The sequence below is a fragment of the Somniosus microcephalus genome, chromosome 14 (genome assembly GCF_052327205.1).
Source record: "Somniosus microcephalus isolate GS21.2 chromosome 14, FLI_Smic_1.0, whole genome shotgun sequence".
Taxonomy (NCBI): Eukaryota; Metazoa; Chordata; class Chondrichthyes; order Squaliformes; family Somniosidae; genus Somniosus; species Somniosus microcephalus.
Genome location: NC_141000.1, coordinates 87,761,374 through 87,788,244, shown reverse-complemented (window position 1 = coordinate 87,788,244; position 26,871 = coordinate 87,761,374). Strand labels below are relative to the sequence as shown.

Below are 26,871 nucleotides of genomic sequence, written 5' to 3'. Positions count from 1 at the left end.
ATCTCAGTCCTGAATGGCCTACCCTTTATCCTGAGGCTGTGGCCCCTGGTTCTACACTCCCCAGCCAAGGGAAATATTCTCTCAGCATCCACCCTATCAAACCCTGTAATAATTTTGTATGCTTCAATGAGATCCCCTCTCATTCTTCTGAATTCAAGAGAATACAGGCCTAGTTTACTCAATCTCTTCTCATCCGACAGTCCCGCCATCCCAGGAATCAATCTCATGAACCTTTGTTGCACTCCCTCTATGGCAAGTATATCCTTCCTTAGGTAAGGAGACCAAAATTGTACTCCATGTGTGGTCTCACCAAGGCCCTATATAATTGGAGTAAGATTTCTTTACTCCTGTACTCAAATCCTCTTGTAATGAAGGCCAGCATACCATTTGCCTTCCTAATGGCTTGCTGCACCTGCACATTCATTTTCAGTGACTCATGCACAAGGACACCCAGGTGGTCCCTTTGAGCATCTGCATTCCCCAATCTTTCACCATTTAAGAAATACTCTGCCTTTCTGTTTTTTCTACCAAAGTGGATAACTTCACATTTATCCACATTATATTCCATCTGCCATGTTCTCGCCCACTCACTGAGCCTGTCGAGATCCCCTTGAAGCCTCTTCACATCCTCTTCGCAACTGCCACTGCCACCTAGCTTTGTATCATCAGCAAATTTGGAAATGTTACATTTAGTCCCCTCATCCAAATCATTGATATAGATTGTGAATAGCTGCAGCCCAAGCACCGATCCTTGCGGTACCCCACTAGTCACAGCCTGCCATCCTGAAAAAGACCTGTTTATCTTTACTCTTTGTTTTCTGTCTGTTAACCAATTCTCAATCCATGCTAGTATATTACCCACAATTCCATGTGCCCTATGTTATGTGGGACCTTATCGAAGGCCTTCTGAAAATCCAAATACACCACATCTATCGGTTCCCCTTTGTCTACTCCACTAGTTACATCCTCAAAGAACTCCAATAGGTTTGTTAAACAGGATTTCCCTTTCATAAATCCATGTTGACTCTGCCCAATCTTACTGTGGGCTCAAATTTCCAAGCCCCGTGGAGGCGGGTTTGGAGGCGGAAGTGGTGGGAAAATTGCAGAATTGGGGGGCACGAACCCATCCCGCCCCCAACCGCCTCCGTGCCAATGTCCCAGGAGGCGGGTAGCCGACCTGTGCTGGGAGCCGGCTCCCCGAGGTGGGAAGGGGATTAGTGCCAATTAACTGCCTGTTAACAGGTAGTTAACAGGCAGTTTTTTGCCTAATCCCTATTTTTAGCCCTGAAGTGCGGGCTTCCCGATGGCTCCGAACGACGGCAAGTTAGCGAGGCAGACTGTCGGTCTGAAGGGGTTGGAGGCGTCGAGATATCCATTGTGCAGGTGAGTGATGGGTGCATGTGTGCAGAGGTAAGTATGTGAGGTAAGTGTAAAGTGTTTTAATAAGTTTTACTTACCTTTACTTTCTCCTGCAGGCTTCCTTCCTTCAGTTCTCGGGAGTCCCTCAGTTCACCGGCACAGAAAGCAGAATGGCCACTGAACTGTCAAAAGCTGCAGCATTCTGCTTTCTGGTCTGGAAAGATCTCTAACTGAGTCTGAGTAGAAGGACTCAAGTTAGAAGACAGATTGTCAGTGTTTGACAGCTTCACAGAACTGTCAAATGCTGATTTTTCATCTGTCAAAAGCTCTTGACAGATGAAATGTCAATCGCTGACATCACCAGTAACCGCTGGGCGGGCTTCACAACGTCAATCAAGGGAAAGTAGCGTGGGTTGGCCACAAGTCGATGGAGGTGGGACTACAACCCAAAAAATGGGAGTCCCACCTCCAAAAGCTCCCCATTGACAAAATCCAGCCCTATTAGTTTCTAAGCTGAGAAAGGCTTGGAGGAATAGTGGATCATGGTCACTGTCACAGAGGATGTCATTTGTGACTTTGATTAAGGCTATTTCAAGTATATTGTTGTTTCAGTCTGTGGCAGGGGCAGAAACCTGATTTGAGAAATTCAAGCATGGAATTTGGGGAAATATGGACTTTGGAAATAAAGGGAGGATGAGGCAGTAGTCTGCAAGGACAGAGAGGTCGAGGGTGGTTTTATTGAGGAGGGGGTGATGATGGCAGTTTTAAAGGGAGGAGGGCAATACCTGAGTCGAAGGAGCCATTAACCATTGTCAGTGCCTCACAAATCTTCCCCCTCGTCTCTGTGCTCCGTTATACTCTTTAAGTCTGTTCAGGACTTTCTTCCCAATTATATTGATGTTGATAAATCTACTCGGGTTATCGGCATTTTGAGACAGCATCTTGCCCATGTCTTAGTAAATACTTGGAGACAGTAATCATTTAGTGTACTATCTTATGCTTATCTCAACCCTGCTTGCACTTTGTTAGGGTTCTCGTTTTTTTTCTTACTTCCCTCTTATAGTACTGACTTTTATTTTACTGCAGCAATGCTTTATTTCCCAGATCTTTCTTTGCACCTCTGACCATGCTTTTTATTTCAACACCGCCTAGTGGCAACACAAAACTATTTTTAAGCATATTGTTAATTTTATAATATTTTCTCCGTCACCACATGGTGACGCTGTTATACTGCAGTTGTAATTTCTGTTCTTACCACTATGTGGCAATGTGGCATTATATTTGTATCCTCCAATAGGTGCGTTGTTGAAGTTATAATATGGTTTGTACTACTTGATGGCACTGAATGGTGGACCTCATCAGTTCAGCAGCCGTTAACAAGGAGAGGGAAAAAATAGAAATACAACTTAACATTCTAAGATGTGGAAACGTGCAAGTATCCAAATGCATTTAAGGTGAGAAAGTGACAAATAAAACCAATGAAGTGCCTAAATAACTAACCAAAGGAATAGGGGATGTCACAATTATTGAAGCATGTCATGAGTTCTGCTTCCTGATTAACAGAAATTGTTGGGCTCTTTAGGAGTCTTGTGGCTCAATTATATATTCAAGCAAGGAAATGATGAAATGGGCAGACACGTGGCAGACGCAGTTTAATTCGGATAAGTATGAAGTGATGCACTTTGGGTGGAATAACATGGAGAATCAGTATAATCTAAACGGCAGTATTTTGAGGGGGTACAGAGGGACCTGGTGATGCATATTCATAAATCTTTGAAGGTGGCAGGGCAAGTTGAGAAGGTGGTTAAGAAATCGTATGGGATACTTGGCTTTGTAAATAGGGGCACTGAATACAAAAACAAGGAAGACATGCTAAACCTGTACAAATCTCTGATTAGGCCTCAGCTGGAGTTTTGCGTACAGTTCTGGCATCACACTTTAGGACGGAGATTGGAGAAGCTGGGATTGTTTTCCTTGGAGCAGAGAAGGTTAAGGGGAGACCTAATAGAGGTATTCAAAATTATGAAGAGTTCTGATAGAGCAAGTAGGGAGAAACTGTTTCCTCTGGCAAGTGGGTTGGTAACCAGAAGTCACAGATTTAAAATAACTGGCAAAAGAACTAGAGGGGAAATGAGGAGAAATTTCTTCACACAGAGGGTTGTTAAAATCTGAAACGCACTACCTGAAAGGGCGGTGGAATCAGATTCCACAGGAACTTTTAAAAGTCTATTGGACATGGACTTGAAGAGGACTAATTTGCGGGGTTACGGGGAAAAAGCTGATGTGGGACTAAATTGGCTAACTAACTCTTTCAAAGAGCCGGCACAGGCACGATGGGCCGAATGGTCTCCTTCTGTGCTGTAAGATTCTATAAGATGTGCTATTACTTTTCTGCTGCCAGTTGGGAGAAGGCTGGTGGTTGAGCTTGGTCACAGACTATGACCTAAAGAAAGAAAAGCAATTCACAAGTGAGAGCCGGGGAGAGTGGAAGAGAGACGGCGACGGCCTGGGTTTATTAAAAGGAAACGAGAAATCACTAACAGAGCAAGTTAATAATGAAGAAAGGAGAGATCAAGCTTGATCTTCCAACACGAGGTAGAACGCCTTGCACCATTCCCTATAACAACAATTTGCATTTAAATAGCACCTTTAATATGGAAAATTGTTGTAGCTGATTCACAGATGGAAAAATAAAAATGAATGGATGCCAAGTCAAGGGATGCGAGCTTGGACAGTTGACCAAAATATGAGTTTTAAGAAGGATTGCGATGGTGAAGCGAGGCAGAGAGATTTAAGGAGTGAGTTTCAGAGAATAGAACGGAGGCTCCACCACCAGAGATGGGGCAAACGGAGTGAGGAGACACACACACACACAAGGTCGGAATTGGAGACTGCAGCAGTTTTGTCAATGATGTGCTATGTTATTGGCTTTTTAATATCTGTCGAGGTAGATACAGGATTATAAACTAGCTCACCCACAGAAAATAGTCCAGCTTGTTTTGATACACGGAACAGCAATGTGTCAACAGGAACCCTTGTGATTAACAAATACCAGAAAAGATCTTGTTTTATTTGTTTGAATCACCTCTTCATGTGATAACTTTTACAGAGTCCAAAACCAGAATTTGTCCGAATCCCCAGCCACCATCTCTTGTTTAATGATGTACTTCAAAGAGACTGCAGGGATAATGTCGTCCAATAAAGCAGCCAATCGCAGGTTGTACCATTGGAGGATATCTGGAGGTAGGAACTTTTATTATCTCGTTGTTGACAGTGTGACACCAAAATGTCATCAGGACAGCAGAATTCAGCATCCTATTCTACAGGAGTGTGGGGGAATTTTGACTTCTCTTTTAAAACTAGATTTTTGATTTCCAGTTTGCATTTTAGAAGTTTCCCAGATAGCTTGCTGAAAAACGAGATGGTCATGTCCAAATCCAGGCCTAGTTCGACCAATAGTTTTGTGGGCCCAAAATGGCTGCCACAGAAAGCAAACCAAATAACCTCTGTCATTGCAGTTTCCCATATTACCAATCAGTGGCAGTGTGCTACTATACCTTTTAGTTGTTTTTAATTGTGAAATGTAGGTGAAGAGCCAAAGCCAATAATGCAAGAACCAGCACATGAAATGAGTCAGAATGGTACGTTAAATCAAATTATGTGATTTAAAGGACACCAAAGTTTCAAAAGCCTGAACAATGTAGGTGGCAGGAAAGACTAGGGGAGGCAAGAGATTCCATACTTTTGAGGTCCTAATAAAGACCAAATTGGAGTACAATAGACCTAGCAACTCTCATATTCGGCTGCAGACACACTCGGAGATTGCCATTTCCCAGTCTCCCTCCTCAAGAACGGAATCTCAAGCGTAAACACCGTGCTAGCGATTCTCAGCATTTATACTGGTAGAAACATAGAAGTTGACGGCACAGAAGGAGGCCAGTCAGTCCATCGTGACGGTGTCATCTCTATGAAATCCCAAACTAATCTTACTGCCCTGCTTTCTCCCACAGCACCCTGTATCCTCCTCAGTTTCAAATCTCTGTCTATTCTTCCCTTAAAAGATGCAATGGTGTGATGAAATATTCCATTCATCACTGCCTGTGACTGTGGTTGGTTTCAGGTTCCCCCTTACCATTGTATTGCCTGTGACTGTGGTTGGTTTCAGGTTTCTCCTCACCATTGTATTGTGTATTGGAATGTATGGAATGTGTTGTGTGTAGGGCTCCGCCCATACCTGGCCTCTATGTAAGCCAGCTCAGTCTGGCCTCACAGCCAGTACTGCAGACCTCCAGGGAAGATACCTCTCTCCACTGCGTGTTATCTTCTAAGTTAATAAAAGCCTTGTTTTGTTTCGCTAACATCGAGTCTTGGGATTATTGAGGCACATCAAATGGTCTCTGCCTCAACTACCCCGGTGACAAAGCATTCAATGCTCCAACAACTCTCGGGATAAATAAAGGTCTCCCAGCTTCCCTCTCTCTGCGCCAATTTCAAATTGATGCCTTCTCGCCAGTGTTTCCCCAACCAGAAGTCTTGCAATATTACTGAAGTTACAGAAGATCTCAATACTGACAGATTGAAGTTACAGAGTTTCCAACACAAACGGAGAGAAATTAAAGAGAGTGTCAAACTGACAGAGTGAGTAACAGGGGCTCTGACATTCAGTGGATTTGCCATGTTTACTGGCAGGCTGGGATGTTCGGAAATAGTTTGTCTGCTTCCTGCCGCTCCCCCTCCATCACTGATCTGAAACTAAAGTGGGCACCGAGCCTCAGGCAAGGCTTCAACAAGCAGAATAACACAATGCTGTCGACTGCTCCTGAAGGCTTGCCATTTATTTCCTGCATTTATTTGATGATTTCCCATCATTTTTTTCCTCCTGGCTCCGATTGAAGATGCAGCAAGGAAAATACGAAAACAAGGTGGTAAATTCTCAGTGAATGAAATTGTCACTTTTCTGCTGTAGCAATCTTCCAATTCTGCTGGCAAGGCACAAATTAAAACATGGAAAGTCTACACCAGTGAGCCTGAATGTAGAATAGCACTGGTAGGCAGGCAGGCAGCATGGTGCATCTGATGCGGGCATTAATACAAGCAGAGTGCTGATTTTATTTGCTTATTTTAAGGCACAGCCCCCTCTCCGCCACACTGCTGCAGTTTGCCAGTGAGAGCCCTGCCTCATGAAGAAAGCACTCTCTTGATAAAGAGACAGTTAAGATTTACAGAACGAAATAGCCACAGAAGCAGTTAGTCAGCGGAAATTGCGAAAGTTGCTGGAAGTTGGGCAGTAGCATCTGAAAAGCAGGCAGTACAGACACGGCCCGTGCAAAAAACAGGCTCTCAAATAGATCTAATATTGGACCAAATAATAAAGAAATGCAACTGCTAAATTGGTTGAAGTCAGTTCCACCCAATATCTGCACCTGCTACCAGTGCCCGCTCGGTCCCTGTGGGACATGTACATTTTGGACGGTTGTCGTTCCCAAACACACTTTAAATGTCCCAGTTTCAAAACTACTGCAACTTGTTGCTGAGACATAAGGGCACACGTTCCCAGTCATATTGTAGCTTCCCCTGTCTTAATGGATATCAAAGTAAATTTTCTTCTAAATTACAGAAATTCCAGTAGAAATCGGAGCACTGAATTAAGGAATGCTTGCCTGAAATAAAAGGCTGGAATCAGAATTCATATAATTTTCATAATGCATTTTTTATTTTAAGTTAAAAGCTTACAAAAGCAACATCTTTGGCATCAAATTTTATCAAAAGAGAGTGGAAAGCACACACTTCTCGCATATACCTCACTCCACAGAAAGTTCCACATACAGTAGTTCAAACACGTTATATATTATATATAAATCCATGACTCGTAACTGTATGCTATACATTACAGTATTAATTGCAAGGTAATGCAATAATTTGTGCAATAGCAAATCCAATGGTCGCGCTGGGAGTCGCTATCTCACCAGAAGCACTTTCACTTCAATAGAAGCGCATTTTCTGGCGTGATCAAGGGATTCATCTTCCAAGGACTATAGTAGCAGATTTACACTAAAATAGAAAATACACGTGAAGCCTCTTAATTAGGACACATTCGTCGAGGTGGAATTGTCCCATTTTTCAGATCATCTCCATTAATCGGACCACCGGCAGCACTCATTGAATTACATTGATATTCCAACTGGTGCCAGAGAAAATGTCCTTTACCGAAGAATCTGATTAACAACGCCCCATTTAAGTGACATCAAATGAACATGTCTGAAGTCTATTCGGTGATTGTAAATAAGAAGTTGTGCACAGTTCGTTATATTTCTCTAATTCTACTTTACAATATTCAGCAAATCGCCAAGAGGTTTTTTTTATAGAATATGTGCAGATTGTGAAAGTTGTAAAAGGACATTCAGTTTAGATCACCCAGGCTAAAAGGCGGGGTTTTCAATTCCAGTTTTTGGTTTGTGATGGAAAGACAAAATTAATCTTATTAATATCAGTATTAATACTGTCCTTTGGTTAATAACCGTTGGATTTTTCTGCTGCCCGAACTAAATGTTATATATAGTCTCTTTCTCACTTTTCTGTTATCCAATGCTAGCAGCTGTCTTGAATCTGTTGGGGCTACTTTGATAAAGCTTTCCTTCTGATTGATTTCTTATTAATCTTATTATTCTCTTCTCATAAACTTAATAATTTTTATTGATAAGCTCAGAGAACCTTGTATGGGAAGATAAAAGATCCAGATTTAGATCAATGTGTGACATGTTGACCAATGTGACTTGCTTGAGTAATTTAAAACCAGCATTTTGCAACATAATGGTATAGAGGTGGTTATTCAATGAGAAGTAAAATTGTACCTTTAGTTGAAACAAGTGGACATGTTGGCAAGATTTGGCAATAGGGTTATTCACAGTATTATTGTGCTCCCATATACAGGGTACAAGTATTCATAGAAATAAAAGGTCATCGCACATTTCAAATGGGAACAACATCTTGCTGCCATTGAATCAATTCCTACTATTCTCATGGTTCATGGATACACTTTGATTGGGCAACATTTGGTGGTAAATTTTTCATCTGACATTTTAGTCGATACACTAGAACAAATTCAATTTTTGCCATTGAAACCACAATCCAGGCAATTTTAAAGCAGTCATATATTGATCATTTAAACAGTTACATTTCTACAAACCGATTATTTCCCAACTCAGATTTACAGGGATGAGAGGTTCCTGTTATTTAACCCCTTACCGTAAAAAAAAGTCACAAATTGCCATTGTCCAAAAGATGCCAATGATGGCTTGCAATAACGTCAGTTTGTATTCTCTGGTTTATATAACTTGCTACACAACAGTTTCATCATCCCACTCATTAGATTTTAAAACGTATTCATTGAGGTGGGACTGCACTGAGCTCCGGGAAACGCAAAAAGACAATTTGAAAATCAGTAAATGTGAAGGATTAATGTCATGTATTTGCATTCATAGTGACGGAACTCAGGATAAGGATAAGTAGTGCAAGTTTGCAAATGGAGTGCATGGGCATTCGTCCAATGTATTAGTCACCAGAAATCAAATTTGAAATATTAACATGCCAATTGCATCCAGATTTTGCTTTTAATGAAAGCAGTGTTTCGTAACCAGAAGAACAAGCCCCAAACACGATCCATGTAAAGAAAGTCAGTGAGCCTCGAGATATTCAGAAAAGCAACTAAAAATAAACATCCATGTGTGCACAGTGGGTAGCGACTCAAGATTAAGATCAATACAGTCATGGTGACGTTACAAATTAATAATGTAGTACTAGGGAGTTTTCAGACTGGCTCGAGTCCCAGAGCTTACTTTAAATGCAGTGGGGGGAAAGGCGGGCGCTGTGAGAGAAAAGGGCACCTGCTGCAGCATTTATCAATCTGTGGTTTCCATATTTTGATTCTGTAAATATCATGAAAAGTAACAAATATAAAGTTAGTGAGAGGCACAGTTACTGATGCAACGATGCAAATCACTTTACCAAGTGTACCGTTTCCACATGTATCTGTTTTGTAAACTACTTTTACCAGGATGACAATTCCCATTTCAGAGCTAGACTTGAAACCTGTATTTATGATGTATTTTTAATGTGCTTAAGCAATAGAACTGATTCAGCAGTTAAGTATAACCACGTCACTATCTCGGTCATCTGCAGATGTGCTGCAATTCGGAGATAATGAACTGTCCATTGGGTGGGGGTCAAAATTTTGCCTTCCATTGCTGGAGAGACTAAAAGATCCCACAGCATTAATTACAAAAAGCAAAGAATTAAACGTTCCATCAGTCAATTTTACCACAAGAACCCCTTCCAGCGCCCTCTTTTGCCAAGGGTTTCCATGTAAGTGCAGCACCTCACTGCACTGTCCTGGTTAAAGATGTACAAATAAAATCATTCTGTATTTGTGGAGAGTTTGAACAACTCCTGGCAGTCACAAGGTGAGAGATTGGATCTTTATGAGAAACATTGTCCAGGCCTCTTGGAACGTGTGCACCGGAGCACTTCTTTCCCCGAGTTTGGACCAATACTGACGTCAAAGTCACGCAGAAGTTTACTCATCTGCTTGAAGCAAGTTATTTGGAAACAAAGACCAGGAGGAAGGGAAAAATATAAACAGAGGAAAGTACCCCTCAAAAAAAGTGTATACATTTTTTTTTAACAAACTAGCTAGAGAGAAAGCTTTGCAAAAGCCAAAGTTTCTATGCAAAAAATATACTTTGTGGCTTATATTGGTGCTAGTTTTGAACTACAGGCTAGGTAGATTTTGGAAACAAGATAGCTTTGCTTTCAACAGTAAGGCAAACAAGAAAACTGAAATTCATTTTGTTAAACTTAAGTATTAGTTTAACTTAACTGAAACATCTATCACCTCGATTTTAGCTCCCCCTGCCTGGCTTCAGGGCAGGTGTTAAAATGGAGTGGGGGACTTACCCACTCCTAACCTGCCCTGACTGCGATGATGTTGTCAGGGCCCAATCTGTCATTTTAACCTGAGGCCCAAGTAGTGGAGCAGTGGTGGCCAAACCTGCTGGGGTCCAAGTCAAGGCCCAGCAAGGTTCCCAAGACCTACCTGACTGCCGGAGAGCGTTCCTGCTCCTGTTGCCCTAAATCCCGCTCCCAACTGCCGGCCAGGCAGTGATTGGTGCCATGTTCGGGCAGGAGTCCAATCTTGAATATGGAAATGAGGTCCAGGAGTTAAAATCTCACCGGGCCTCGGCATGTGAGCATGTCGCTTGCCTCGGCCCCCATACGCAGCAATCCCACCCAGAGTTAAAATCGAGGCCTATGTGTCTAGTTAATAGACAGGACAACTATAATATATACACATGTCTGTAACCTTCCATTCATTTTTGGATTGTCGAAAGTCATCCTCAAATGAAGCCATGAACAATATCCAGGACCTGGCTACTTGTGGCTTTTTGGCATTTTGCAATAATTAGTGCCAATGATTTTTCATGTTGGTTTGGGTTCTTCTCATTTTTCACCCCCCCCCCTCAACATCTTTGGTTTCATGGAATTATTAGTTCTTCTTTTAATTGCATGTACGTGTGTGTGCACAAGTTTCATATCCATTTATCTGCACATGCACATCTAGTCTTAAGGTCGAGCACCCAAACTTTTTCACGAACTGGCAGTTCAATTTTATTTTGTTGATTAGCACTAGTTGTAGTCACTCCTTGTGATATATGCAGTTTGAATTAAACAATTATTCAAAAAAGAAATACTCAGTTCATACGTCACTAAGGAGATACACAGAACAAACTGTGATGGTGCGTGAATGAGTCCAGCCCATAACCGGTAGAATAAGCATGAATGTGCAGGTGAATTGTTACAGAAACTCACACAGCCTAGCAAATAAGAGAACTGAAAGTTCTGTAGAAATAAGGACAATCTGTTTTTTTTCCACCTAGATAGGTGCAAAATAAATGGAGTTGCTTTGAAAGCCTAGCAGTCTCCAATGAATGTTGGCTTAGTTAGATTGGTCACGCACATCTTTAGTCTTCAGTGCCTCCAGGAGACTTTTCCTAGAAAAGAATAAACACAGGCTGCATTAAAATGTACAGTGCGCACCAAATCACTCTATAGATAAAAAGACAGTTGACACTGTCCAAAAATCACAATACACACTTGAACTCTGCTGTGCTTTTTCATATTAAACATCGTGCACGCCATATCTTTTTGGATTTGCGATGTTATACAAGGGTGAATCTTTCTAATATGGGCGCTACAGCGGTGAGACGGTGGAGCAATGGGTTTAATGCTTGCCAATACCATTCTGCACCAACCTTCACCGAACATTGAGCTTGGCTCTAAATGCTCAGTGAACTGGGCCTGTTTACACGAACGCACACCGAGTGAGTGTCAGGATGCAGCTCCTAAAGTTCACAGCTGATTTTTAAAAAGGGACTGTTCGGTTGTTGTTGTGTTATTGCCCATGGCTGGGCAAAGAGGCAGAGCACCTTCATTTTTAGATTGAGCTTTGAAGGTGCAGATAGAAAGTTTGCAGCATCCCACAGCATACTTCTCGTGGAAGAGATGCCCCGGTTGTTTGGATGCTCATCACTGCGGTCACATCTTACTAAAACAGACAAGGAAAAAGTCCACCAGCGAGGCTAGCCACCATTGCATTATATCAAGTAGATATACAAAGTATGAAGGAATTAGCAGTTTCCTCTCACCTATTTACATCCTGACCAAGGCTGCAGGCCAATCCTCACATGCATACCCGCACTGCACACTATTACTCGCAATAGCAATTCCAATTTGAAGTGCATGTCTATTTTGAAAGGCAACACCCACTAACTAAGCTTACTACACACACAACTTCCCTGATAAGTTGGGGTGCAAGATGATCACCTGGCGAGGTCATTGGTGTGTTCTTCAAACCTCCAGCAGTTCAATGCTTCTTCTCTGCTGGCAAGACAAATGACACAACAGAAAGGAGCAGGCCAGAACTCGAGGGGGCTTCCTCATTTTAGACACCTCAGTCAACATGAATAGGCTATGCTAGATATGGTGGCGTGCGAGACCATAGAGCGAGTGGCCATGGTGAAGCTGATGGTATCCCCAAAGCTCAGAGCTAGTACCGCACTTTATTTGTTATTCTTTCTCCCTTTGCTCATTCATTCACATGTACACATTGCACCATGACACGCTTCAGCTACACAAGTCTGGTGGTCGTGAAAGGCGCTATATAAATGCAAGTCTTTCTTTTTCTCGGGGTACATTTCAGCCATCACTCATTTTTATCTGTTTCAACTACTTGGTTCACTTTCGTCTTTGTGTTAGAAGATTTTGGGTTCAAGACCCACAATGAACTTGAGCATATAATCTTGGCTGGCACTTCTGTGCATTATTGAAGGAGTGCTGCATTGTCAAAGATGTCATCTTTCAGATGAGATGTTAAACTGAGGAGCTGCCTGCCTGCTCGGGTGAATGTAAAAGATCCCATGGCGCTATTCGATGAAAAGCAAGGAATTCTCCCAATGTCCTGACCAATATTTCTCAGCCAACTAACAACACCAACAATAGATGTTCATTAATTTGCTATTCATGGACCTTGCTGTGCACCAATTTAGCTGCTGCACTTGCCTACATAATAACAACTGCACTTCAAAAGTAATTCATTGTTGTACAGAGCTTTGAGATGCCCTGAGGAAATTATTACGTAATATATGAATGCAAGTTCTTTCTTACTATGGGAATTCCTGAAGAAGTAGTCACAAGTCCCAGTGGTGACCATGAACCCAGTACCTCACGGCACCTGGCGTCACTTACTCCATCTGTAACAGACACCAGTACAGATACATCCAGCCTAGGGGAATTTAGGCCGACAGTTTGAGGTGGTGTATCACAGATCACGAGTGTGCTGCAGCAGCAGCTGGTAGAGGCGGAGGAGGAGCAGGAACCAAAACATTATGAGCGTCTTGTCTTCGGTTCATAAATAGAAACTAAATAAATATGACACGATACAGATCATAACATGGGGGCGATTTTAATTGCCTCCCGCCAGGTTTTCTGGTACGCAATAATCCAAAATCACCCCCACAAAATGATGGGAATGCAAATCCAAAAAATTTGCTGAAAAATTTAATGTCCTGAGTGGAAAAAGGTGAATCTTTGTGTTAAAAAGAAAAAAAATTGAAAAACTGAAATGAAAGCCATAAAAATAAGTCAGCTACACTGCAGCAAGACAAATAGTCAGATTATTGCTGAAGGCTTGAGTTTGCCACTTCCCTTTAGGAATCCCCCCGGTAGAATGGTACTAAGACTGCTGGAACGAAAAGCCTCGTATTGCTGCTGGGAAGGTCGTGTGACCAAAGATTCCTAAAGAGGCAAGAAATCAATTAGTGCTACTGTTGGAGTTCATGCGAGTTAATTTGTTCAAACAAAACCCTTTCACCTACCTCTGCTTTGGAGATCAGCTGCTCAATATCTATTGCTGCTTCAATTTTTGGTTCTTGGTTAGAAGCCTCAGAAACTGCAGTCTCACTTCCTGCTGTGCTGTGATCAATACTGTCAGAGGCCTCACTGTCCTGGTTTGAAGATTCCTCAGTTTTTTTTGCAGTGATATTATTGTCTTTGATGTGTTCACATGGGATTAGATTAGAACACCTTTCAGACTCTTGGCTTGGAGAAGACGAGAGGTCATTGAGCTCCTTATGGGCTGGTTCTTCAGGTGAAAACTCTTTGGATGAGGGATAAGAATCTTCTTGAGGCGAGGAGTGAGAGTCTTCTTGAGGCGAGGAGTGAGAGTCGTCTTCTTGAGGCGAGGATTGAGAGTCTTCTTTAGGCGAGGATTGAGAGTCTTCTTTAGGCGAGGATTGAGAGTCTTCTTTAGGCGAGGATTGAGAGTCTTCTTTAGGCGAGGATTGAGAGTCTTCTTTAGGCGAGGATTGAGAGTCTTCTTTAGGCGAGGATTGAGAGTCTTCTTTAGGCGAGGATTGAGAGTCTTCTTTAGGCGAGGATTGAGAGTCTTCTTTAGGCGAGGATTGAGAGTCTTCTTTAGGCGAGGATTGAGAGTCTTCTTTAGGCGAGGATTGAGAGTCTTCTTTAGGCGAGGATGTGTTCTTTGAGTCTGAAATGTTGGTTTGAATTCCTTGATCAGTAAAAACATCATCACTTTCTTCCTCTGCTGCTCCATTCTGTTGTGGTTCTACTTTCTTGGCAGAGTTAGCAGGTTTCTCTGTTTCTGGAGAGCCAGAGTCACCTGTATCTTCAGTGACTGATCTTCTAAATCGCCTGCTAGGTGGTCGTCGTTTCAGTGATACACGTGCTCGATTCTAAGAGGTCAAACCAAACAAAACAACTAAAACACATCCAAACAAATTTGGGATCCGAAATGTATTTATATTTCACGGTTGGAGTAAACAGCTGATGTTAGTGCACGCGTATGTATTATTTTGCGGTGTGCACCAAATCAACACTGTACTTCAGCACTGGGATGGTCTGCATTAATCTCAATCCTGAAACTTTCAATTGACCCAGCACCCACAGCCTTGAGGGCGAGAGTCCCAGACTATAAAAGTCTCTAGAGACCAGGTAAGGCCTCAGAGCATCAGCGGGAATTTCAGCGTCAGCAGCGGGGCTATAAAAGGCTCCAGAGACCAGGTAGGTTTACCAGTCTCTGAACTCGGAACTCAGAGGGAAGGAGAGAGGTAAAAAATAATCGAAGTGTGACGCCACCAGAAAGCAGGTAAGTGATTGGTTGGTGAGTATTTCTCTCTTTTTAAACTTAAACTCTGTGGTTTATAGTTTCTAAGGTGTGATATTCATCATCTAGAATTGGGGCAGAGGGTATTTAAAAATATTAATAAATTTAATTAATTACAAAGAATGGGAGAGCAGGTGATGTGTTGCTGCTGCAATATGTGGGAGCTGGTGGACACCATTGATGCTCACGGTGATCACATTTGCCGTAAGTGCTGGCTGCTCGAGGAATTCCGGCTCCATGTTGAAGAGCTGGAGTCCGAGCTTCAAACACGGAGGCACATCAGGGAGGGGGAGAGTTACCTGGACTCTGTTTCAGGAGGTAGTCACGCCAATTAGATTAATTAATTCAGATGTAGTCCGTGGCCAGGGACAGGATGGTGTGACTAGAAGTGAGGCAGGTACGGGGATCCAGGAGGTAGTGTTGGAGGAGCCGCAGCCCTTGCTCTTGTCCAACAGGTTTGAGGCTCTTACTCCCTGTGAGGATGGGAACGGGGACTGCGGGGAGGATGAGCAACTTGGCCACAGCACCGTGGAGCGGGGGGCCATTCAAGTGGGGGGGAGTTAAATTAAATGTTGTAATGGTAGGGGATAGTATCGTTAGGGGGATAGATAGGGTTCTTTGCAGCCGAGAGCGAGAGTCCCGAAGGCTGTGTTGCCTGCCCGGTGCCATGGTTAAGAACATCTCCTCTGGGCTGGAGAGAAACTTGGAGTGGGAAGGGGAGGATCCAGTTGTCGTGGTCCATGTTGGTACCAACGACATAGATAGGACAAGGAAAGAGGTTCTGCTGAGGGAGTTTGAGCAGCTAGGGGCCAAATTAAAAAGCAGAAACACAAGGGTAATAATCTCTGGATTACTACCTGAGCCATGTGCAAATTTGGCTAAGGTAAATAAAATTAGAGTTTTAAATGCGTGGCTCAAAGACTGGTGTGGGAGAAATGGGTTTTGCTTCTTGGGACACTGGCATCGGTACTGGGACAGGAGAGAGCTGTTCCGTTGCGACGGACTTCACTTGGCCAGTGCTGGGACTAGAATCCTGGTGAATCGAATAACTAGGGCTGTAGAGAGGGCTTTAAACTAATTAGTGTGGGGGAGGTTTTAAGAGAGCGAAAAATAAAAATGACAGCGGAGAAGGCAATAGAGCAAGGTAGCAGTGGGGGAATTAAAAACCAGTGCGTGTCAGGAAGGGACAGAATGTATAATGATAAAGGTAAAGTAGTAAAAGGGGTAAAAGCAGGAATAAATTGTCAGAAAACATATTTGAAAGTTCTTTATCTGAATGCACACAGCATTCGTAACAAAATAGACGAGTTGACGGTACAAATAACTACACATGGGTATGATCTGGTGGCCATTACGGAAACATGGCTGCAAGATGATCATGACTGGGAACTAAACATACAAGGGTATTTGACAATTAGGAAGGACAGGCAGGAAGGAAAGGGAGGTGGGGTTGCTATGTTAATCAAGGATGGACTCACTGCAATAGTCAGAAATGATATTGGGTCAAAGGATCAGGATAGTGAAACAGTTTGGGTGGAGATAAGGAATAATAAGGGGAAAAAGTCACTAGTGGGCATAGTCTATAGGCCTCCTAACAGTTGCAACTCTGTTGGTCGGAGTATAAATCAGGAAATAGTTGGGACTTGTAAGGGAACAGCTATAATCATGGGGGATTTTAACTTTCATATTGACTGGACTAATCAAATTGGGCAGGGCAGCCTTGAGGAAGAGTTCATAGAGTGCATTAGGGACGGGTTCCTTGAGCAGTATGTAACTGAACCAACCAGGGGGCAGGCAATCTTAGATCTGGTCCTGTGTAATGAGAGAGGATTAATAAAAAATGTCCTAGTAAAGGATCCCCTTCGAATGAGTGACCATAATATGGTTGAATTCCAAATTCAGTTTGAGGGTGAGAGAGTTGGATCTCAAACCAGCGTACTGAGCTTAAATAAAGGAGACTATGAAGGTATGAGAGTAGAATTGCCTAAAGTGGACTGGGAAAACAGATTAAAGTGTAAGACAGTACAAGAGCAGTGGTCTACATTCAAGGAGATATTTCACATCTTTCAAGATAAATATATTCCACTGAGGAAAAAGGGGAGTAAAAGAAAAGACAGCCATCCGTGGCTTAGTAAAGTAATAAAGGATAGTATCCGACTGAAAACAAGGGCATATAAAGTAGCCAAATCTAGTGGGAGGATAGAAGATTGGGAAGCATTTAAAAGCCAGCAAACAATAACTAAAAGATTAATTAAGAAAAGGGAAGATAGATTATGAAAGTAAACTAGCAAAAAATATAAAAACAGATAGCAAGAGTTTCTACAGCTATATAAAAAGAAAAAGGGTGGCTAAAGTGAACGTTGGTCCCTTAGAGGATGAGACCGGGAAACTAGTGGTGGGGAACATGGAGATGGCAAAGACGCTGAACAAATATTTTGTATCAGTCTTTACAGTAGAGGACACTAAAAATATCCCAACACTGGACAAACAGGGGGCAATGGGGGGGGGGGGGGGGGGGCGGAGGAGCTAAGCATGGTTAAAATCACTAAGGAGATGGTACTCGGTAAAATAAATGGGACTTAAGGCGGATAAATCCCCCGGACCTGATGGCCTACATCTTAGGGTCTTGAGAGAAGTGGCGGTAGGGATTGTGGATGCATTGGTGATTATTTTCCAAAACTACCTGGACTCAGGAAAGGTCCCGGCAGATTGGAAAACTGCTAATGTAACACCCTTATTTAAGAAGGGAAGTAGACAAAAAGCTGGAAACTATAGACCAGTTAGCCTAACATCTGTGGTTGGCAAAATGTTGGAGTCCATTATTAAGGAAACAGTAACAGAGCATTTGGATAAACATAATTTAATAGGACAGAGTCAGCATGGTTTTATGAAGGGGATGTCATGTTTGACAAATTTGCTCAAATTCTTTGAGGACGTAACATACAGGGTGGATAAAGGGGAACCAGTGGATGTAGTGTATTTGGACTTCCAAAAGGCATTTGAAAAGGTTCCACACAAAAGATTACTGATCAAGATTTTTAAAAAAATCACAGGATTGGGGGTAATATACTGGCATAGGTGGAAGATTGGCTATCTAACAGAAAACAAAGAGTTGGGATAAATGGTTCGTTCTCAGGCTGGCAATCAGTAACTAGTGGTGTTCCGCAGGGGTCAGTGCTGGGACCCCAACTCTTTACAATCTATATTAACGATTTGGAGGAAGGGACCGAGTGCAACATATCCAAGTTTGCCGACGATACAAAGATGGGAGGGAAAGCAGTGAGTGAGGAGGACATAAAAAACCTGCAAAAGGACAGACAGCCTAAGTGAGTGGGCAGAGATTTGGCAGATGGAATATAATATTGGAAAGTGTGAGGTTATGCACTTTGGCAGAAAAAATCAAAGAGCAAGTTATTATCTAAATGGAGAGAAACTGCAAAGTGCTACAGTACAAAGGGATCTGGGGGTCCTGGTGCATGAAACACAAAAAGTTAGTATGCAGGTGCAGCAGGTGATCAGGAAGGCCAATGGAATCTTGGCTTTTATTGCAAGGGGGATGGAGTATAAAAACAGGGAAGTCTTGCTGCAGTTATACAGGGTATTGGTGAGGCCACACCTGGAATACCGTGTGCAGTTTTGGTTTCCATATTTAAGAAAAGATATACTTGCTCTCGAGGCGGTTCAGAGAAGGTTCACTCGGTTGATTCCAGAGATGAGGGGGTTGACGTATGAGGAAAGGTTGAGTAGGTTGGGCCTCTACTCATTGGAGTTCAGAAGAATGAGAGGCGATCTTATCGAAACATAAGATTGTGAGGGGGCTTGACCGGGTGGATGCGGTGAGGATGTTTCCACTGATGGGTGAGGCTAGAACTAGGGGGCATAATCTTAGAATAAGGGGCTGCCCTTTCAAAACTGAGATGAGGAGAAACTTCTTCACTCAGAGGGTAGTAAATCTATGGAATTTGCTACCCCAGAGAGCTGTGGAAGCTGCAACATTAAATAAATTTAAAACGGAGATAGACAGTTTCCTAGCAGATAAGGGAATTAGGGGTTACGGGGAGAGGGCAGGGAAGACGACGAGAGTCTAGATTCGGATCAGCCATGATCCTATTGAATGGCGGAGCAGGCCAGAGGGGCCGTATGGCCTACTCCTGCTCCTACTTCTTATGTTCTTATTACCTTTCGTGTGAAAAAGTGCTTCCTGATTTCACTCCCAAGTGGCCCAGCTCTAATTTTTAAATTATGCCCCCTTGTTCTAAATTCCCCTACCAGAAGAAATAGCTTCTCTGCATCTACCCTACTGAATCTCTATCATTTTAAACAACTCGATTATATCAATCCTGACCAAAATTCTGTACAACTGAAGCATCACTTCCTCATTTTTGCACTCCAGCTCCCTTGAGGCCAACATCCCATTAGCCTTTTTGATTACTTTTTGTACTTGCGCACTAGCTTTTAGTGATCCGGCATGTGGTCACCCAAATCCTTTTCCTCCTCACAGCTCCTAGTCTCAGGCCCAGGCCCAGTCAGGTCTAATAAGGCAGCCCAATCAATCCCAGGACAGCACAGGTGGTGACGGAGACCCGACATAACAGGTCTCTGTCCCTTTTTCCCTCTTCACTGTGCCTGGGAACACTGATTGCCCCACGTGCAATAGTGAGGAAAATCTACCCTATGACCTCCATCAGAAAAGAACATCTCTTCTTTTTCAGATGCTGACAATCTTGCCCTGTATTTCTGGCACTTTCTATTTTTATCCAGTTGCCTGCATGTTCACAGTACGTTAGTACTTAATTGGCTGTAAAGCACTTTGGGACATCCGGTGGTCGTGAAAGGCGCTATATAAATGCGGCAAGGCTTTCTTTCAGTTTCAGGTTTGAGATCAACAGCTTGTACACAAGGCCTCACCAGGCTTATGCAGTTGCACTGGTTACAGAATGCACTGTGGGTAATAATGTGGACTCCAGACACCACGTAATAATTATTTACTAAACATCAGCTCCCATGAATAATCTAAAAAACCTCTCTCAATTGACAGAGATTTGCATACTCCAATAACGACACAAAACTGATGCTGCACCTTGCTCTACTGTACCTTGTGTAAACTGTGCAAAGGCTCGGCCTCTGTGGGCTGGTCAAATGTAACTGGACCTCCGTCTGATTCGCTGGATTGGGAGCGTGCTCCAGGGCTATCAGGAGTAGAAGCAGGACTAGCAAAAGGCGAGAAGGAAGGTTTTAATGGACTCTTTGGACCAACCCCAGGCGAGAGAACAGTTGGGGAGAGAAGCAAGGTAGCCTATAAATAAAAAGGAAAAAAAAAAAGTTATATCCATTAGCCTTCTTAATTATTTTTTGTACCTGTCCACTAGCCCTTTAGCGATTTCTGTACATGGACTCCTAAATCTCTCTGCTCCTCCACACCTCCTAACTTCTCACTGTTTAGAAAATAAGTAAAAGCCAAGTTTATAACTTTCTCACTGCATGGGGTAGGAACTTTTTTTGAACTGAATTGTCAATGTTAGGAAACTTCATTTAACATGATGAGCAGCTGCCAGCAGAATTCTGGTCTGCTGGTTAGACATCACACTTTACCAAGTACCAGGCCGAGAGACGATAACATACATCCTTAGGAAATCCGAATACTTGTGAAGTACAACTTCTACAAGTGAAAGTGTTCATTACATTATAAAACATTCACTAAATGGGTCAGCTGTGGCTCAGTGGGTAGCACACTCGCCTCTGAGTCAGAAGGTTGTGGGTTCAAGTCCCACTCCAGAGACTTGAGCACATAAAGCTAGGCTGACACTCCAGTGCGGTGCTGAGGGAGTGCGGTGCTGTCGTTCAGACAAGATGTTAAACTGAGGCCCCGTCTGCTCTTTCAAGTGGACGTAAAAGATCCCATGGCACTATTTTGAAGAGGAGCAGGGGAGTTATCGCTGGTGTCCTGGTCAATATTTATCAGTCAACCACATAACAAAAAAAATGATTATCTGGTCATTATCACATTGCTGTTTGTGGGAGCTTGCTGTGCGCAAATTGGCTGCTGCGTTTCCCACATTACAACAGTGACTCCACTTCAAAAGTACTTCATTGGTTGTAAAACGCTTTGAGACGTCCATTGGTCGTGAAAGGCTTTCTTTTTTTAAATGGCTGAGACAAAGAGTAAAAAACAATAGCTTACTCTAAGGCTGCGGATAAAATATGTGAAGTGTACAAGCTCAACTTTTGTGATTTTTAATGTTATTTAAACTGCTTTATCATCTTCAGGAACAGAAGAGCCGATTTTCTGAATGTCATCGCCCAGTGGAAACCTTCACCCATTGTGGGTGGCATCTCCCATAACACTCCGCCGTTAAACGAAGGGTATACCCTTGAAATGCTAACCCGCCTTTTCTCTTTACAGATGCTGATGGACCTGTTGTTATTTTCAGCATTTTCTGCTTTATTATCTTTACTGCTTAACTCTCTGTGCCACATGTCCATTACTCTGTACATAAAAAGCCATAGTCACAGAAAGTGGTAAATATTCCCAGAAACACACCTGGAGTTTTTCAATGAGAGGAGAGGAAGTTTTCAATTTCAACTTTGGATGTCGAGAGGAGTCATTAACTGATGGCTTCTGTGTACATAAAAAAAATTAACAAGTATGTTGAGAAGCACGTAATGAGAAAAGGTCAATGAGCCCATTAAGCTACGACATTTATTTCATATACATGGCCTGATCTCAGGTAATCAGAATTGCAGCCTTGACATATGCAATAGGTTCAAGTTTGAGGGTTAAAGTCACCTATGGGTTAACTTTATATAAATAGCCTTAAGATAAGTGGGTACTTTATCAGATATCTAAACATGAATAAGTTACCTCGTCTCCATTATGGTCTGTTTCTGTTTTTGCGTTATTCTTAATACCACACAAAGGAAGAGAGCAAGGAGGCTTTTTACGAACTGGTCCCTTGAGTAGTTTCTAAAGGAAAGAAAAGAACAAACTTGCATTTAAGCAGCACCTTTCAATTCTTTCAGAATATTCCAAATTGCTTCATAGTGAGCAACTCAGGGGTACAGTAGCTTAATGATTATGGTACTGGACTAGCAACCCAGCCTTTGAGAGGTCAAATGCTGCTATTGCAAGTCATGAATTGAATAGACGTATTTGGTCATTTGTGGGCTACAACCAGAAAATGACCATTAAAAAACTGCCAGATTTTTGTAAAAACCCAACTAGTTCACTAATGTAAAGTGGCCTACATGTGACTCCAGCCACATTACATGGTTGATTGACTCTTAATGCTCTCTGGGCAACAAGGGATGGGTAACACTGCTTTGCTAGTGTTGTCCACATCCCCAAAACAATTTTTTTTTTTTTTTTTTTTTTTTTTTTTTAAATGGAGGTACAGTCACAATTATGTAAGCAAATACAGCAGCCATTTTGTTCACAGCAAGATCCCACAAAGAGCAACAAGATGAATAATCAGCTAATCTATTTCTAGAGGTGTTGGTTGACGGGAGATTACTAACTAAGACAGTAGTTAAGACAATTGTCAAATAGTGCCATGGGATCTTTAACATCCATCTGAACAGGAGACGGGGCCTTAGCTTAACCTCTCATCCAGAGGATAGCACTTCTAACAATTCAGCACTCTCAGTACTGTACTTGAGTGTCAGCCTAGGTAAGTGCTCAGGTCTTAGAGTGGAGCGTGAACCCAGGATTTCAAAACTGTGGAACTCCTTACTTCCCTCAACCTTGTCTTCTTCCCACAATCTTCAGGCTTTTAAAAATCAAGCTTACCATCACCTGATGATTACTTCCTGATTTACCTCAACTTAATTTTCACTCTTTTCAATTTAGTGATATCCTGGGCTATGGGCTCGGTCTTTCACATTGGTTTTTCAGTGGGAAAACAGTAATTACTGGCCAATATTTGTAAAGATTACAGGAAAAAAAATCATTCCCAGTAAAATTGACCAATACACTATATTTGTTTTCCTTTTTAAAAAAATGTTTGTATAAATGATTACTTATGAAAACAATAAAATCATTAGAGGAAAAAAAATCAAGATAGATGAAGAGGTGGCTTGAAAGCAGTAGGGCATGAATGGGAGAGACCATAAATAGAGGGAGAGGCAGAAGTAACCAGAGGCAGCGAGAAACAGGACCAAAAGCAGAACACTGACATACAGGGAGAATCTGACATTCAAATCATGAAAGGGAAGAGTAAGATGGGAAAATCCAAGATGGAGAGCATTTTGTAAAAGGAGGGAGAAGTGGCAAGAAAATACAGATCAGACATGGAGTATTGAATGTTGCAGCTGCCTGAACTGCAGCGGAGCTACAAGGGACAGGTTTCATTGTTTTATTTTAAAAACAAGTAGATTTAAGAAGCAAGTATAAAGTTTAATATTCTATGACCTCTAAATAATGCCAAGAGAAGATTAGTGTATGAATGCTTAGAGTGTGCGAGAGAGAAAGAAATCTGGGAGGTGTTAACCCATTTATTTGAAAATGGAACAAGGAATTTCATACGATTAAACATTTGTATGCTAAGTTTTGTACAGCGTAATTTCAAGGCCTATGTTTTTAATGATAGAACCATTATTAATACTGCCTGTTGTTGTATATAGTTCCATTAAGTAAAGCCACAGCAAATATTGTTCTTGTAAAATGATTTGAATACTTACCTCATCCTTTTCCAAGGTGTTGCTTGTTTTGTGACTGAATTTTGAAGCTAATGCAGCAACTGACATGGGCTTTTCTTCCATGGTTTGGATCGTGTCTCCTAAGCTCGCCTAAAATGGAAAAGAACAGAAATACAAAATGAGGAAATTCACTTATTGCCAACAACTATTGGTCAGGGTAGGAGGCAGTACAATATTGGAAATACTTGATTGTATTAACTCTTTACAGTGACAGTTTGAACTATTTTAAAGATACGAGGGTGGAAATGATTATTGTCAATAACAGCAGACAAGTGTTTAATGAATCATAACACTGGGTCTCTGTCCCCTTTGTGCTTGATGTGAATTTCCTGAGACTCGCCAGCATGGGCATCAGTATTTAAATTGTTGGTAAATGATGCAGGAGTTAAGCCATAATGCCTCCTACGTCATTGTACGGGGAATCCACCTGCCCCAAGAAAGTGCAAGGAAACTGGGTGGGAGGGATTGATGACTGTCCATTCAGCACAGTCGATCTGTAAAAAAGGGGCAGCCAGCGTCCTCCTGGGTTCCCAGGAAAGTTTTTTTTTTTTGGAGGGTGCAGCCTAGAAAGGTTGGAAGCCTTTTGGCTGCTGTTTCTCACCCAGTGCTCACAAAAGCCATTTAACAAAGTTGAACCAGGAAATCCAGTTGCATTCAGCTGGGTGCTAGCAACAAGTGCACTGATTATGCTGGGGAAATTTTTTGGGGGTTTGGGGGGGCGGGGGAGAAAGAGGAAATGGAAGGAAAATGAAATTTTATCTTGATTTCTAGGACACTAGCCATAAAAGCCAAACTTTAATGAGACGAAGAGAATCGGACCCTAAAATTGCTCAGAGAGATCATCCCAGCAGTCACACCGACATCGCGCCACCAGTGCTCACCCTGGCAGATTACACAGCATCAGGGGGTGGCACTCAATTAGCATGAGATCGGCAGGCACACCTTAGGTGCCCAACAGCCCACACGGGCAGGATACTACATTCCTGAGATTGGGAGGGTTGCCCGGTTCTCACTCGCCGAAGTGACGATTTTTGCACCCTTTTGGCCCACTTTGTCAGGGGACAATAATGTCAGTAATTGAAAAAAGGATATACCTTTGGGGCTCTAGGCTACTCCCCTGGCATGGACCCTCCCCCCTCCTTCTGGTGGGATCCACTTCACAGATAGATTCTTACAGCACAGAAGGAGGCCATTCAGCCCATTGTGCCTGTGCTGGCTCTTGGAAACAGCTGCCACGTTCTTTCCCCGTCAGGCATGTCCCCTTTGACTGGGCTTACTGCCCCCCAATCCGATGCAGGTTTCTGAGGCAGAAGAAGGTAGTGAATACCCACCCCCTTTATTAGTGACCTTGTTTGAGACTGATGGAGCCTCTGACACAAACAAAGCCACTGGAAATTTCAACGCGAGCTTGGAACCCAGCACTTTGGGTCCCGGCAGTTTGCAGCCAATCCGCTGGAGTTATGGCAGGTATCTGCTGGAACAACCAAGCAATTGGCCCCAAGCACAGTGCCTCGTGAATTCTATATTGTACATTTTTTTCCCCCATGGCTTTATTCAGATAAAATGAGGACCAAGCGAATTTCCCCTCAGAGTGTAGTTGTGATGCCTCAGGTATAGGTATAGAGCTATGCAGCTTCTGGAGTTTATGAAGGTCTATCTCGTGGTAGAAGTGTGAAGCTGCAGGGGTGACTGAGCAGCAAAAAAAGAGAGATGCCTAAATAAGGAGTGCTCGACATGCATAGCAAATTTATCAATTTGATGATTTTCTGGCACATTGCTTCTTTTGTATAATCATAAAGCATGTTTGCAACAATTTGTAGAATATTGGTTCCCAAGACACAGGAAACATTTCAGCTCTGGAGGCAGTTCAAAGAAGCACCAGAAAGCTGATCCCCAGCACCAATAGATTTAGATAGGAGGTTAGATTAGAGAAACCGAGCCTCTTTGGTTATAAAACAAGGTGATTTAGGCAAAACCTTATAGAAGTACACACAATATTTAACAATATAGAGAATATAAACCTGTAGCATTACTTCAAGGTAAATGAAGACCTAGGACAAGGGGCATAGATTCAAACCAGTGAGGGACAAATTTAGAACTGATCATACAATCATAGAAATTTATGGCACAGAAGGCGGCCATGTCCCTGCTGGCTGAAAAAGAGCTGTCCAGCCTAATCCCACTTTCCAGCTCTTGGTCCGTAGCCTTGTAGGTTACGGCACTTCAAGTGCATATCCAAGTACTTGTGATGAGCGTTTCTGCCTCTACCACCCTTTCAGGCAGCGAGTTCCAGACCCCCACCACCCTCTGGGTGAAAAAAATTCTCCTCCAATCCCCTCAAATCCTTCTACCAATTACTTTAAGTCTAGGCCCTCTGGTTATTGACCTCTCTGCTAGGGGAAATAGGACCTTCCTATCCACTCGATCCAGGCCCCTCATAATTTTACACACCTCAATCAAGTCTCCCCTCCTCTGTTCCAAAGAAAACAACCTCAGCCCATCCAATTTTTTCTCAGCCAAAATTCTCCAGTCCTGGCAACATCCTCGTAAATCTCCTTTACCCGCTCTAGTGCAATCACATCATTCCTGCAATGTGGTGACCAGAACTGTACACAGTACTCTAGCTGTGGCCTAACTAGTTTTATACATTTCAAGCATAACCTCCCTACTCTTATATTCTATGCCTCGGCTAATAAAGGAAAGTATCCCATATGCCTTCTTAAGCACCTTATCTACTTGTCCTGCTACCTTCAGGGATCTGTGGTCTTGCACTCCAAGGTCCCTCTGCACTTCTCAGTATCCTACCATTTAATGTGTATTCCCTTGCCTTATTAGCCCTACCCAAATGCATTACCCTCACACTTCTCCGGATTGAATTCCATTTGCCACTGCTCTGCCCACTTGACCAGCCCATTGATATCTTCCTGCAGTCTACAGCTTTCTTCCTCACCATCAACCACATGGCCAAATTTTGTATCATCTGCAATCTTCTTAATCATGCCCCCTACATTGACGTCTAAATCATTACCATATACCACAAAAAGCAAGGTACCTAGTACTGGGCCCTGCGGCACCCCACTGGA

General features: G+C 42.6%; 1 protein-coding gene across 3 annotated transcripts in view; it reads right to left on the bottom strand.

Moving 5' to 3' along the window:
• Window positions 1-7,050: 7,050 nt before the first annotated feature.
• LOC147107663 (uncharacterized) overlaps window positions 7,051-26,871 on the bottom strand; it is a 61,839-nt gene continuing 42,018 nt past the window's right edge. For all 3 annotated transcript variants that reach the window (XM_086006890.1, XM_086006889.1, XM_086006888.1), the window contains exons 2-7: window positions 23,771-23,878; window positions 21,957-22,058; window positions 21,636-21,713; window positions 20,190-20,390; window positions 13,788-14,663; window positions 7,051-11,405 (exon numbers count right to left, since the gene is read on the bottom strand). In XM_086006890.1, coding sequence (XP_085863016.1) covers window positions 11,376-11,405; window positions 13,788-14,663; window positions 20,190-20,390; window positions 21,636-21,713; window positions 21,957-22,058; window positions 23,771-23,851 — 1,368 coding nt within the window. In that variant the 5' untranslated portion in view covers window positions 23,852-23,878 and the 3' untranslated portion in view covers window positions 7,051-11,375. The remainder of the gene's footprint in view (window positions 11,406-13,787; window positions 14,664-20,189; window positions 20,391-21,635; window positions 21,714-21,956; window positions 22,059-23,770; window positions 23,879-26,871) is intronic.